Raw genomic sequence first — 14,584 nt, 5'->3', positions numbered from 1 at the left:
CATCTAGCAGTGTGCAGACCAAGCTTGGAGGAGGGGTGAATGCAACATGATATCAATGGGAGTCTTGATGTTAAATCACCCCATCAACAGTGGCTTTGATGTAGGTACCAATTCCCACCTCTCAACACCTGGAGGAATGTCAGTGTTACAGAAGGTAACAGTGCAACAGCACGTTCAGACAGCCAGCATGGGGCAGGATTTGGGGGGCTGTTGCTTTTTTCTTACCTAGTCTCCTTTGAATAAACCCACATTTTCCTTCAGCTCCAGAGATAAGGAGCAGAAAGGCCCTTCACAGCATCACCACAAGCACCAAGAGGTTGAACCACATCTGCCAAACACCAGGGGAATTCACCACCAGAGAAAGGACAGTGACCTGGCACACTACAAGAGCTCCAGCTCCCAGGTGTTCCAGCATCAGGGATAACTCCTGATTAACCCCCCACGTGCAAAGATGTCCAGCACAGCTGATCCCATGAGGTCTCTGCCCAGAGACCTGCCTGAGAAGCAGCACACTGCAGCAGGGCTCACTTGAGCTTCCCTGCCCACCTCAGTACACATCCAAGTCCCTGTCAGGAAGGATTAATTTTATCTAAGGAAAAAAAAAAAAAAAGAAAAGGGAAAAGGAAAAAGCCCACAAAACTCACATCACCAAATATCAACCTCACCCAAACATGCAATATTTTCATTGCACGTATTTTTTACACCTCACCACGCTGAAAGACGAGTGAAGGGTCATTTAATTTGTATTTGACCAGACACTTAACGAAATTATGATTCAAACCCAATTACTGATGCAAAGCCAAAGCTCTGAGATCTCCATCTTACAAGAGTAGCTTGGGATGCAAGAGCAGCTGCACCAAAGTGACAGAGAACTGGAAATCTGTGCCAGGTAAGAGGAATGGGGAGAGGAGTGGGGTTCAGGGAAACACTGTGCTGAGAGCTGAGCACGCAGGACAGGGAATACGAGCCTAAGGGGTCCCACATCCACTCCCACTTACAAATACAAATGTCCTTTGCATCACACTCTTACAGTTGGCTGGCAAACCACCTCGAATTACACCCCCCCAAAATCCAATCATGGTAACAGACGTAATGATCAATAAGTACCAAGGGCAAGTGTGTTCATCCCAACTCTCCTGAAACAGCCTCTACAGCAAAAGCAATTAGCAGAAATCAAGTTTTACTCCAGCCTCATCAAAACTGGCCTCATGACCACTGACTCTGAGAAAAGAACTAGGCTTTAAGACTGCTTTTCCTGTTTATTTTGTCAGCCACTGTGGAGGTTCAGTAGCTTTGGGTCACCCCATCCTGCCAGAGACCCCAAAGCACTGGAACTGAGCATGAAAATAATGCAAATTTGATACTGCAACCTAATGGGGCCATTTGCCTCATTTATTTAATTAAACTATTGCTGCATGGCCAGCCTGGCCATTTCACCAGCCTGGCTTCTGTGCTGAACAAGCACAGGGAGGTTTTGGGAGGACAGGGACATCAGTTCATCTCTCCACAACAAGAGCACCAGTCCCTGCAGCCTCCCCCACAGCCTTGCAGCACTGCCAACTCTCCAACCTCCCCTCCCAGCCCACCTTCAACAGCTGCAAGGAAAAACAAATCAGCATGGAAATGGATTAAAAAAATAACACACAAGTGCCTGGATCTTAAAGCATTTCTCTGCAGAGAGATGTGATTTCACCTCTGGCTTTTGAAACGCTGCTCACCTCGGGCAGAAATCTGTTTCTCATTACGCACCTGCACAGCCCCACTTAATTCACCGAGAAAGGTGGATGACAGAATATTACTGGGTGTTTCAAGTCTAGCACAAGTGTCTTGTCCCCTGGCATTTTAACTGATTAATAAAAGAAATAACCTCTGTAGCGAGGCAGACAGCTGGTTAGCCAGCCCAGCCAGCCAGGTAAAATGTGCATTTATCATCAAAAACAACCTCTGAAGTTCCTAGGCGCGCTCTGTCTTGCACATCCCTACCCCATGTCTGAACACATCACAGTTGTGTGACAAAGATGGGTTCCTACATTTTTTCCTCTGAAATTTGGCCTGGAGAGGCTGAGCTGAGCACCAATAGCCACAGTGGGGCTGGAGCACCACAGGGATGTTTGTCCCCACTGTGGTTTTGGGCTCAGATCCTTTCCTCCTTCTCACCTCCCTGGGCTGCCACAGCAGCAGATGCTTTTAGCCACCCTGGAGAAGAAGCCAGATTCCCAAATTCAGGAATTGCCAGAGAAGCACCAAACACATCAAGTATAAAGACTGATTTGGGTCTCATCCTGGCCAAGGACAAGCATCAGCTGAGCCTCGCCAGAGCATCCAGTCCCACACCAGGCTCTGCACAACCTGTGGGCTCAGCTTTGTGCTGCTCCCCTCTGATGACCAGGTTCTTGCAGAGGTGACCACCAAAGCCATCCCAACCAGCCAGTTCCCCTCACACTCCTCCTAAAGCTGGGAAAGCAGCCAGGTGGGGTGAGCAGAAAGCAATTTCATTAAAGACAGCAGGGCTGTAAACTCTTCCCTCAAACCAGTAACACCTGCCTCGTCAAGGGCAGCAAGAACCTCCTCTCAGGACTACCCCCGGGGACTCTCCCTACCTCACAGCTCCCATAGAATCACAGTTGGAAAAATCCTTAGATCATTGAGTCCAACCATTAACCTAACACTGCCAAGTCCACCACTAAACCATGCCCCCAAGTGCCACATCTTTAAACCTGTTCTCAACATCCCCCAGGGCAAATATCACACCAAAATTAGGTTTGTAGGATTACAGTATTTCCTTAAAAGACAAACCAGCACAGCATGCTATTCTCAGCACGTTCTAGGAAAGCTCTAGTCCCCCACACCTACAGCTCCTCAGGACAGTTTATATTTGGAAACATCGGTCTGTGCGGAAGAGAGTTTGATCAGTTTGTAGCCTGGAAAGCCAAGAGGAAATCTCACAGCATTGTTCCACCCTGGGAAGAGGCATCAGGACGTGTTATTATTTACTCTGAGACAGCACCAGGGCTGACACAGGCTGGTTTCACCACACAGCTGGGGATTCCCACTCTGGTTCTTTGCAGGATCAAGGTCTCTGATTCCACAAGCGAGCACTGACATCCTCACAGCAAAACACCCTTTGCTCCCCAAAGAAGGGCTCCAAATTTCAGAGCTCCTGGCTGTCCTCAGCCACAGCAGCTCCCCCAGCACACGGGGTTATGTCTTGCTGGGTGAGGGGGACAAACAAAAAACTCCAGCAGAGGAAGGGAAAGGCACTTGCCAGACGAGCAGCGTGCTTGCACAGCACACGAACAGAACTCGTGTTTGTATTTTACGCTATTTATCTTTGAAGGCTTCAGTAAAGTTAAACGGAGTCTCGCGTAACCTCGCTACCGGGAAGCTTCCCTTCCATTTCACCCCTAAAACCTGTTGTTGTTCAAAAATAAAAGATAACAGTTTACCATGAACTTGTCAACACAGGGGCTGCCGCCGGGGAGGGCAGAGAGCCCCATTTCATTTGTTTCCAATCGATTTCACTTCCCGATTCTCATGCAAATACCCACAGCTCAGCTTGCAAAAACATAAGCAGAACATTTAGACCCAAAACAACCTGAGCTGATTTTACTTTTTTTTTCCCCCTCCTTCGTTTAAAAGCCTCCGTCCACCAAACCGACCAGAAAATGGAAACACTTCCATGGAAGGAGCCCTTTTAAATTTCCCAAACCGTAGAGCCACTATGAGAGCGGGGCAGGGAGCGGGGCCAGGGGGGTCGCTGACCCGAGCCCTCCATCACCCCCGGCCCACTCGGACCAGCTGCGGCTCCGCGGGGATGCGGCTCCGGGAGCCCCGATACCGGGAGAGGGAACACGGGGGGGTCGGACACCACATGGCCGCGGTCCCTGCCCGGCCGGGCTCGGGGCAGGCTTGCAGAGCACCAGGATTTGCGTGTTTCTATAATTTATTCATTTATTTTCCTTATAATCTTCCCAGCCAAAGTTTTGTCCCGGCGCTCGCTCCTCCCGCACATCCCAGACGAACCAGCGCCTCCATAAAAACCCCGAATAATCCCATCTTCTCCTCTTGAGCCCTATTATTTGCTTTTGTTTCGCCATGGCTGTAAACAGAAGGGGGATGTTTCCCTCCTTCCCGGGGTGTGCTCTCCCCGCCCCGGAGCCCTTCCCCTGCGGCCGCGGCTCCCACCGGCGCTGCCCCCCCCGGCCCCGGGACGAGAAACCGGGGGGGGGCTGCTGGGCATCTGGGGGGGGCTGAAGCAGACGGTCTGCCACGCATTCCATCCCATTCACGCATCCCACCAAGTTTTGCGAGAGCAACGCCCGCATCCAGGGATCCAGGGAAGGGCGTGCTCGTGGGGGTCCCCCATCCAACCCACCCCTCCATCCATCGATCCCCTCCTACCTGGGACATCTGGGGCCTGAAGTTGATGTCCTTGAGGTCGATGGAGCCGGGGGAGAGGTTGTGGAGCAGCTGGCACAGCAGCACCCCGTCCCGCAGCGCCTGCGCCAGGTCGAAGACCACCGCCGAGGGCCAGACCACCCGGTGGTTCGGGGGCAAAACTTTGCAGTCGATGAGCCAGCGGCCGCACTGCCGCCACTCCTCCATGGCCGCGGTCTGCTCACTCACCCGGCCTTCCTCCTCCTCCTCCTCCTCCTCCTCTTCCCGGCGCTCAGGGGCCGCGGGCGGCTGCCCCAGGGGCCGCTCTGCACCGCGGCTCCGCGCTACCGCCCCGCTCCATCGCCGCCCGCCGCCCCGGAGAGCATCGCTCCGCGCCGGGGCTCGGAGGAGGAGGAGGAAGAGGAGGAGGAGGAAGGAGGGCGGCGCGGAGTTTTCCGGCGGAGGGCTGCCCCTGCCCCCGCTGCGGCCCCACCGCCTCGGCCGGGGTTAGGCGCGCCGCATCCTCCGGGAACAAAGCCGGGGATGGACGGACGGACGGACGGACGGACGGACGGACACCGGGCACGGCGGGGCCGCCCCCGCGCAACTCCTTCCCCCTTGCCCTGAGGAAACTTGCGCCGCCGAGGGACCCCACCTGCACCGCCAAGCCCGAAACCCGCCGTGGGTGCGAGTTTTCTCTCCGCCCCGAGCAGCGGGAGGAGCCCCCGGCCCGCCCCCGCGGCCCGCCCCCGGCCCGCCCCGCCGCCCCTTTGTCTGCGGGAGCCCGGGCTGGGAGCGGGGGTGCTTCGCGACGCCTTGGCTCCGATCCCGTGGTTTTTTTCCCTTTTTTCCCCCCTTTCCCCCCCATTACTTTTTTCTCCCCCCTCCTTCTTTTTTCCCCCTGTTTCCCCCCCCTTTTTTTTTCTTTTTTCCCCTCCCTGTTTGTATCCCTCGCTCCTTCCCGCCGCTGCCGCTCCTCTCCCTGTTCCGAGAAAGGCGCCCAGAGCCCCGATGCTGCTTCACTCTCCCCGCCGGCACCCGCACTTAGCGGGGTCCCCCCTCCCCAGGGACCCCCTCCCTGCTCCCCCTGGCCGGAACCCTCCGGGGCAGAGGCAGGAGCGGTCCCGGGGCTCCTCCGCCTTCCCGGGGCCGCACACACAGACCCCGCTTTGTCTGACCGCTCACTCCCACTCGTCATCCCGTGTTTTGGTTGCAAATACTGCAGGGGAGATGTTTAACCCAAACAAGCTATCGTGTTCCTTGACTTTCAAACACGAGGACAACTCCTATAATTAATTACCAGTGTATTTATTAAAAACTTCAACTCTCAGCCATTAACTCCTTGGCAGCAATCTCTTGAAAAATCTCTAATTTTCACCCGTGGCTTCCATCCAAATCAGCACAGCTTAGAACAGCCTCTTTTCAAATCTGTTCTGAGTTTTCTTCCGAGATCCTCTCCCCAGAGTTTGCCGATTAATTTCCAGCCTGGCTTTCCAGATAGCCAAAACCGGAAGCTGAGACTGGGACGAAGGGAAGCTATTAACCTGGATGTCAAACAAATGCAACACTAATCTCTTCCAAATGGAGCCAAGCGGAGATAAAGAAGAAAGAGCGACTCTACTGCCATGATCCTTCATTTTCAACACAGGAAGGAGGATCCTTCCAAAGAACAGAAAACAATTGTTTGATATTCCAAGGAAAGTTGGGTAGGCTCTTTGTTTTTTTAAGAAGGCACAGCCTGAGTGGCAGTCCAGCTGTGCCACTACCCCTTGGTCAGGGCAGGATAAGCACAGTGTGATCCAAGAGGGAGCAGCATCCGTGTGCTCCAGTCTCACCATCAGAGCTACACCCTGCCCTGGGTGTATTCAGGCTGTGATTTCAGCCCACACTCCCCATACCCCGCGGAGGTGCTTTCTCAGAATAATTTTCTCATTATTTTAGTTCTTCATGAAGCGTTTCTGCCCTCCAACAGCACCCATGGGCAGGAATCACAAGGCTACTGAAAGCAGTGGAGTCGTGCCAGGGATAATTTTGGTTGACTCGGTACCAGCCTGCCGTTTGAGGTCAGGTCTGTAGGTAGACGACAACAGAGGAGTTTATTATATGTGCATAATTAAAGCTGCCAGCTACAGCCTGGCTTTTCTACTGTGTAATAAAAAGCATTCTTGGCCCCTGGACACTTGGGAACAATCCCTGCAGCTGCAAAGCCAGCTTCTGCGTGGGAGGTGTTGAAGCAAGTATGCTTCTTGCCTACCTCTGCAACAACTGAAACAGCTGATGGCAGAGGTATTTCTGAGAGCAGAAAAAATTAAACCAATCAAAACCTGTACAGCAAGGCTCAGGAAGAGCAGGAATCCAGCACACGCTGGTGAGCTGTGAGCTCCAAATTGTTCAACTGTCCTGCAACAGGACGGGATATGTGGAGAGGACCCAGATGCCGCTTCCAGGGTGGAGCTAAAGCTAAAAGGGAGCTTGAATAAATTAGAGAGGTTGGGCTTTGTGCTAGAGCTGGTGCTCCTCTCTCCTGCACGGCTGGGAATGACAGCCAGGGAATGACAGACAGCTGGGGAATGACAGCCAGCCAGGGAATGCCAGCCTTCCAGGGAATGACTGCCAGCCAGAGGACAGCCAGGCAGGGCAGAGAGTGACACTACCCTCTGCTGGGGACCGAGAGTCGAGCTGCTTCTCTCGGCTGACAGACTTCATTTCATGAGCTTTTATTTTAGTTTCTTGCATGAGAGAAGCCCAAGAGGTGACTGGATGCACTGGAAAGATCTTGCCAGAGGGAACATTGTGCTTTTTCATCCCCAAATGTCTCAGTACATAGAGACAAGGAGCCTGGCAGGAGACTCCCGATGCAGAGTGGGTGTGAGGGGGTAAATGGCTGGTGAAGTGGTGGCAGTTTGGGAATGTAATAGAGCTACTTGGGAACATCCCAGTCCAGCATGGAAGAGGCAAAACTAGTGAGGAAAGGGAAGGAAGGGAGAGAAGGAGAGAAGGAAGGAAGGAAGGAAGAAAGTTAGTTTAAATGCACTAACATGCAAGGAGATCATACCTTACAAATCAACCCAAATGTACCTGGGACATGGCCCCATTTCCCAGTAATGTGCATTTTCATAATGTTTGGTGTTACTCCTGGGAGAAGAGCTGACTCCCTGGGGGGTCAGCGCATGCAGAGAAGCAGCTGCTGCGCTGCCCCTTTGGAGCAGCCCTCTGGAAGGATCCCTAAAACACCAGGGCCATACCACCAGGAGATCCCCATTTCCCAGCCAGCCAGTGTCTGTGGATTGCCATTGCCACCTTCTGGATTAGTCCAAGCGTGCATCAAGCCTATCCCAAAGCCCTGCTGGCTTCCAGCAGCCTGGACGATGTGTCTCCAGCTGGAGCCAGAGTCCCCAGAGCAGGAGCCGTCCCGGCTGCTGGCACAGCAGCTGTCACATGTCCCCCTGCAGCCTACGTGCCATTTACATCCTGCCCTTAGATTTTGTGATCTCCTTTCACCAACTATTTTAGGAAACCTATGCAAGCCACAACCAGGCAAACCCACTGCTCAGCAGCAGCTCTGGCTGGATGATCAGTGAGGGGGGAATCACACGGTTACCAAAATGCTGCCATGTCAAACAACTGAGTGCAGACAATAATGCTCTGTCTGGCTCATCTGCTGCTGTAAACACCTGATCTACCTGCCCAGACAAGGTGCACACTGGAATAGTCACTGCAATTATCCTCCTGCTAACGGCCCTGCACGGCTGCCAGCAGAGCTCATCTCTCCCCTCCCCGCAGGCACCCACCTCCCAGAGCCAGCAACAGGGGTGACTGCCTGCTACTGTGGAAAGGAGCAGGAAAATTAGCCTGGCACAGCTCGATGAAGGCAGAAGGGATGAACTGGATTCTCTTCTTGTACTGGTGCAACAGGAGCACTAAGCCACAAGTACTTTTTGTTTAGCCTGGAAAAAGGTAGTGCCTGAGAGTGCAACTCCACTGGAAAAGGGTTCTGGCCCCAGGCACCAAGCAGGTGGAGCTGGCACTTCCCTGGGCATTTCTCGGTGGAAAGAGTCTTATTTCTGGGGCTTGGGATGCCCCAGCTGTGCTGATTACCAGTAACAACCAGTTAACCAGTTCCTGACACCAACATCACGTGGCGGTGCATCCTCACTAACTGTCCACCCTTTGCTGGGCTTCACCCCAGCAGCCTCCCCATCCAAATCAAACACACCTGGAGCGTATCCCAGTCCCAGGGAGTTGGGCAAGGGCAAAGCAGCCTGGCACAGCCCTGCACTGCAGCCATGGCACAGCAGAGGTACGGCCTGAGGCAGCTCGGGGAAAGCAAAGCAGATACAGGGATTCCTTGGAGGAAGGAGAGCAACGATCTGCTGGCCGGGCAGCACCTGGGTTTCACCTCATCCATTCCACTGCTGCTGCTTCCAAGGTTTGTTTGGGAAGGCTCCTGTTGGCAGATGACCCTGGGGCTCACGGCAAAGGGTGGATGGTCAGAACAGTTGGTGGCTTTTGGAGCTCAGTAGTTTCCAATCCTTCTTCTTGTCTCATCTTATACACACTCCACTTACCAGCTTCTCCTGTTGCCCAGAGTTTGGTGATAACAGAACTGGTAATTTTTCAGAGAAGACCAAGACACCTCAAAAACCCTAAATCTTGTTCCACTAAAGGATTTTGCACTTTGTTCTGCAGCTTCCACGAGGCGGGTCAGGGCCGGCTTCTCTGCACTAGCAGGAGGTGGATTAAGCAGCAGAGTCAGGCTATTCCTGATAATAAACGTTTTAATAGTGTGGTCATTCCTCTTTTTGTTTTGTTTTCTTCCCTCTTCTTTGTGTTTGGTCTGAATCTGCTGGGAACGGGGAGTTGCAGCATGCCTTCTCTCTGACGAAGTAAACCACAGCCTCTTGTTTGTGTCCGTGAAGGCCAAGAGGAAGGGGAGCAGCGCTGGGAGCAGCTCTGCATGGGTAAGTGTATTGGGTCCTTCGCAGATTAGATGGCGCTGCGTTCACAGGAGATAAGAAGATTGTGAGCTTAAATTTAGCATCATCAGGAAAAGGATAAGCCCCACAGCTCTCTTCAAAACATATTTTGTACTGTGCTTGCCAGGGGACGGACGGGATAAGGAAATGCAGAGCAGAGAGCAATGCCGAGAGGAGGTCAAGGAGGTGCTGCTCCGTCACGCTCCTTTTCCACGCAGTTCGCAGTGAGGGTGGCATGAGGCTGCCAGCACACAGGGGTGTCCCCTGCCTGCCTTCACCCCGTGGGCAGGCGGGCACTGCGGTGCCTGAGGCAAGTGAAAGGCTACAAAGGGTACCCGCACCCTCCCACCACAAGCAGTTGCTCCACCAGTCGCCCACCAGAAAGGAGACTTGGCTGAAAATCCCTGGGCTGGGACCCCCCGGCACCTCCGGCAGGCGGGAGAGCCCCTCTCCCAAGGGCAGCGCCGGACGGCAACAGCGGGCTCGTCCAGCTGCTCCCAGCACGGGCTCAGCACACGCTGGGCTGGGTGTCCCTTTAAAACGCACCGGGCACCCGGTGCTGGCTGGCACCCGTGCGACCCCATCGTCAGCCCCAGACCCACGCACCCCACTCGGGGTGCCCCAGTGCCGCACCCGGGACCCCACCGTGGGGCTCCCCACCGCTCCTACCGCCCCCCCGATGCCCCCGCCCCGTCCCGGCTCTGGCTCCTCCCGAGCGCATCACTGCGGGGAGGAGCCTCGGCGGCTGCTCGGCCGAGCCCAGCGGCGCCGGGGCCGAGCCGGGCCGGGCCGGGCAGCGCAGCACGGTGGGGCCGGGGGGGCGCGGGCGGGGGGCGCGGGGACCCCGCGGGGGGATGCGCAGGGGGGTGTGCGGGGGAGCCCCGGGCGGGGCGCGCAGGGACGGGGCGGGCGGGACACCCGCGGGGGCCGTGGGCGGTGCGCGGAGCCGGTGGAAGGGGTCGCGGGGGCGGGCGGGAGCGGGGGGGGGGAGGCACGGAAAGGGACACTCGCGGGGCAGGGACCCTCGCTGGCAGCCCTTGGGGTGACCCTCGCTGTGCCCCGCAGGTGCCGTCGGGAGGTGACGGCCCTCCAGCTCGGGTACCATAACCAGGGCCGAGGCAGCATCTTCTCCTGCATCCCTGAGCACGTGACTCGCCAAGCGCCCGTCCATCACTCCTGTCACCGGTGGGGAGGCCACGCGCGGGCCTGGGCACTGGTGACCTCGCAGGTCTGACCTCCTAGGTCTGCCCTATGGCTTCGGGACCCATTCTTCAGGGAAGCAGAGCTCCTCCAGAACCGCTCATCCTGTCCTGCCTGGCTGCAGACCGAGCCCAGGGCCACAGAGCCACCATTCACACCTACTGAGATACTCCACAGACTGTCAACAAGCAGCTCACGTGCGTCCCTTCACAGCATGAAACACTCAGCAGCATCACCCCTGGATGAGCTTTCAGAAGTCCTGGTTTGTTTATTAAGCGAGGCCAGGCTGCCCGTTGCGATTTTGGGGCTCGTGTATCCCTTCTCCCTCTCCTGAGCGTCGTGGATCCCCAGAGCCGTCCCCTGGGATGTTCTCCCTCGGGCTCAAAGCAGAAGCAGCAGCAATCAACCCGGACCAACCCAGCGGGGTGTATTTTGGAGCTGTTGGGAAGGAGCTCCCGTTGTTGGGGCTCTCCTGGAGCAGATGAGTGACACACTAATGAACGGGAGGGTGCCCCTGCCCGAGAAGGCCTTGTCCGAGGGCTACGCGCGGCTGCGCTACAGGGACACCTCTCTGCTCATCTGGCAGCAGCAGCAGCAGAAACTGGAATCAGCTCCTCCCAACACGTACCTGAGCCGGAGCAGGAGCATGTGGTACTCACAGTACGGCAATGAGGCCATCCTGGTGCGGGACAAAAACAAGCTGGATGTCTCCAGGGACACGGGGCAGTCCAAGTTTTGTGCCATTATGTGATTTCCGTGGGTTTAAATTAGGGATCCGCACATGGAGAGAAACCAGACTCGTGTGGAGCTGGGGGAGGTGGGTTTGCACCATCCTCTCTCAGAGGTGCAGCTGAAGCAGCGTGTACAGGATAGGCCAGACAGGCTGGCTGGAGTTTCTGTTTGTTTTTGCTGTTGATAGACTCCCATTTTGCATGTCATTGCGTGTGTGCAACAAAACCAGCCTCGCTCGGGAGCTCACGAGCCTGTTGCTGCCCAGCATCTTGGCAGGGTCCGTGCTGGACCATGGACAGGACCATGTGTCGCTTGTAAGTGGCTCGTGTACCCTGAGAAACACCCGCTGTCATTTGGGCCTGTCCCCAGCCAGCATTTTACTGGCAAGTCCTTATTTCCAGGGCTCTGGGAATGCTGGTGGGGCAGAGGTGGGCGCAGATCCGTTTCCATCAGGGCTGTGGTTTTGGGAACTCGATCTCCAAAACCACCTGGCTGCTACTTGTTCTGCTTGCCCTGTCCCCCTTTAATTCCTGCCCTGGAAGTGGTCTCTTACAACCAGGTAATGGAGTCATTTATTGTGGGGAGGAAGAGGGAAAGAACGTGTTGAGAATTTAATCCGAGCCTTCACAACACCTGGCAGGAAAGGTGCTCTGCAGTTTCATCCCATGCAAAGCCCAGGGCCCTCTCTGATCTCACAGTGTGGGATCATGGAAATAACAGGACTTCTGGAGTCAGCTGACTCCTTTCATGCAGGTAGATCCCTGGCCCAGCTTTGGGAGCAGATCACCCAGTGAACCACCTGAAAGAGAGGGACAGGCCCAGGAAAGCAAAGGAAGAAAGCTACTGTAAATACACACATCTCCTAAGGGACACAGGGAAAGTCCTGCACAGCAGTACCTATCCCTGAGTCCAGTTGGAGAAGGGAAGAGTCCACTGAAATTTGCTTTCCATTCAAGTTTTAATGCATGCAGTAGCTTGGAAGGGTTTAACTTCTAATTCAGGTTGGATTGTAGATTAGGTGCATGTATTTTAAAAGTAGTGTCTGGGATTGTTTCAACTAACTGAAGGATTTTAGGAGGGGAAAGCACTTCCACTGCAGCTCTTGGGCACAGAGGCTGCTTTCAGGTTGTTTCCATTACTGCTGAATCCTGACTTGCTCAAGGCAAGATCAGGCTGAGGAACTCAGCCCAGCAAGCACCTGAATCTCTGTTAAAAACAGAACTACCACTTCCAGGGGTGTAAATTACATACCCAGGGCTCATCATTAAAATGTAACATCGGGCTGAAGTCACAGAGTCCATTTCTGTCCTGCCTAGGACATGTGTCTAACCCAGCACGGGCTGAACTCCAGGCAAATCAGTATTTGATGTTGACTTCAGTATGGATTATTTACCTGCCTAAAATCAGGCACAGTCATTTCTTCTATTATATTTATCTAAAACCTCCTTGGCAGTTTTGAAGCACTTTTGTTTATTTATTTTAATCCAGTGAAGAATCTCTTCCACCTCTCCCATGTCGGTTAAATGCTGCAACACACACGTACACTCAACCTTGCTGAACTCAAGGTGCTGAGCAGAACACACCTGTTTTAACGTGAGATCGTAGAGGTTTGGTGTTCTCAGCCCTGATCCATAGCACTGCAAACAATAGGCAGCTCATTATGTTTTAAAAGTAACTATTTCTGCATGTGTTGGTGTTTGGTATCTTACGTGTGTGCTCGTAGATTTAAACCTGCTGATGGACCTCGCTGCTTTCCTTCCCCGTGCATTGCTCTGAACACAAACAGCCCTCTTGGTCTTGTCAGGACTAGCTCTGGAAGAGAAATATGTCAGTGAATAAATGTTTTTCAACTGGGTATTCAATGAGATTCACAAAACCAGCGAGGCTTGGCAAGCTGCCGGCGCTCCGGTGCCCGGTGAGGTAGAGCATTGCCAGGGATGTGTGACCCACCTGGGCCTCCAGTTCCTGGCTGAGTGAACAGGTGATTACTTACACAAACAGGCAGGAGGCTGGTCCAAGATCTCCCCTGGGAACTGCAGGTGGAAGCAACCTGGAGAGGCGGGAGAGGTGGGTTCTGGGCCTGCCCAGCAGCCCTGGGGAGCACATGAACTCTGGGAGTTTAAGGAACAGCACATCCCCCAAACCAGCTGTTCGTTTTCTTTTCTTATAGAAAAAGAAACCCAATGCTTATTTTCTTTTTAATTTCAGTAAGAAAGATGGTTATTTTGGGTATAATCAGTCTCTTTTTGTTAATGTGGCTGGTAAACCAAAATTCAGTTATTTGCAGAGTGTTAATTTGGACTATACAAGACTCAAAACATAAGTGTGTGCATAAATTCTTCCAGGATTGAGGCTGGATGTGACAGTACAGGAAGAAGAGGATGAGTTGTCCTTCCATCTCTGTGAATGTGACTGTAGTTTTCCATATCTGTGTGTCATTGGTCACAGCAGGTTTGTGGTGTGGCTGCTGTGCCTGAGCGTTTCTTTGAGCCAGTTGTGTGGTGTTGATGCACTTGTTTAAAACACCGTTGTAGCACCTTTGATAAAGTGCATTAAAATGATTTGAATGCAGCACTGTGAGCAGCTGTTTTTTCTCCTGCACCTCAGCTGCTCTGGCACATGTGAGGATTACACTGTTGGCCCTCCCCATCCCCACACAGGTAGTTCCCACCTGGGAGGAATTACCTTACTTACTGGTGGGGCTCCAAAGCCCCACCACTGTACCTGTGAACACCAGCTCCCCAAGCCCAACAGCCCTGAAGTCTCAGCAGTGCATTCAGGGATGAGGATCAGCCTCTGGCTGTCACACTGAATCAGAGAATCAGTAAGCTTGGAAAAGACCTCCAAGATTATTGCACCCACCCTGTGACCCATCACCACCTTGTCAACCAGACCAGAGCACTGAGTGCCACATCCAGTTGTTCCTTGGACACCTCCAGGAATGGTGACTCCACCACCTCCCTGGGCAGCCCCTTCCATGTCTTTCTTCCTTGCAGTGAAGGACCCAGAATTTGGTGTGTGACCTCCCCAGTGCACCCATCAGTACAGATATCAGCAGGAGCTGAACCTTAACTATCAAGTCTGCAAGAAACAGCACTGCTTGATTAAACTAGAAATAACTAAACAGTAAATGCTACAGAAGACATCCTCATCTGCCTCACAGGAGAGTGTTTAGAGGACAGGCTGAACAAACACTTCCTTTGGGAGTATCACTGATACAACACAGTGACACTGATACAACAACAGGGAAGCAAAACAGGTTTGCTGAAACCTTGGAGATCCTGGCTCTGAAACCCAGT

General features: G+C 53.8%; 2 protein-coding genes across 6 annotated transcripts in view; one reads left to right on the top strand and one right to left on the bottom strand.

Annotated features, from left to right (window-relative positions):
• The window catches only part of VAV2 (vav guanine nucleotide exchange factor 2), a 132,890-nt gene extending 127,835 nt beyond the window's left edge, over positions 1–5,055 (bottom strand). For 3 of the 5 annotated variants that reach the window (XM_027650145.1, XM_027650148.1, XM_027650149.1), the window contains exon 1: positions 4,402–5,054. In XM_027650145.1, the coding sequence (XP_027505946.1) occupies positions 4,402–4,605 (204 nt within the window). In that variant the 5' untranslated portion in view covers positions 4,606–5,054. Of the gene's footprint in view, positions 1–4,401 lie in introns of all 5 variants that reach the window. The other 2 variants (XM_027650150.1, XM_027650144.1) reach the window with 1 other exon arrangement.
• A 5,033-nt stretch (positions 5,056–10,088) lies between these two features.
• On the top strand, positions 10,089–13,856 carry BRD3OS (BRD3 opposite strand). The gene is made up of 2 exons (XM_027649723.1): positions 10,089–10,159; positions 10,419–13,856. Exon 2 carries the CDS (start codon positions 11,035–11,037, stop codon positions 11,302–11,304), a length of 270 nt encoding a protein of 89 aa, XP_027505524.1. The 5' UTR covers positions 10,089–10,159; positions 10,419–11,034; the 3' UTR covers positions 11,305–13,856.
• The last annotated feature ends 728 nt before the right edge of the window (positions 13,857–14,584 follow it).

The sequence above is a fragment of the Corapipo altera genome, unplaced genomic scaffold (genome assembly GCF_003945725.1).
Source record: "Corapipo altera isolate COAL_440 unplaced genomic scaffold, ASM394572v1 268, whole genome shotgun sequence".
Lineage (NCBI taxonomy): Eukaryota > Metazoa > Chordata > Aves > Passeriformes > Pipridae > Corapipo > Corapipo altera.
The sequence above is the reverse complement of the archived record's forward strand: the minus strand, read 5'-3'. Positions and strand labels throughout refer to the sequence as shown.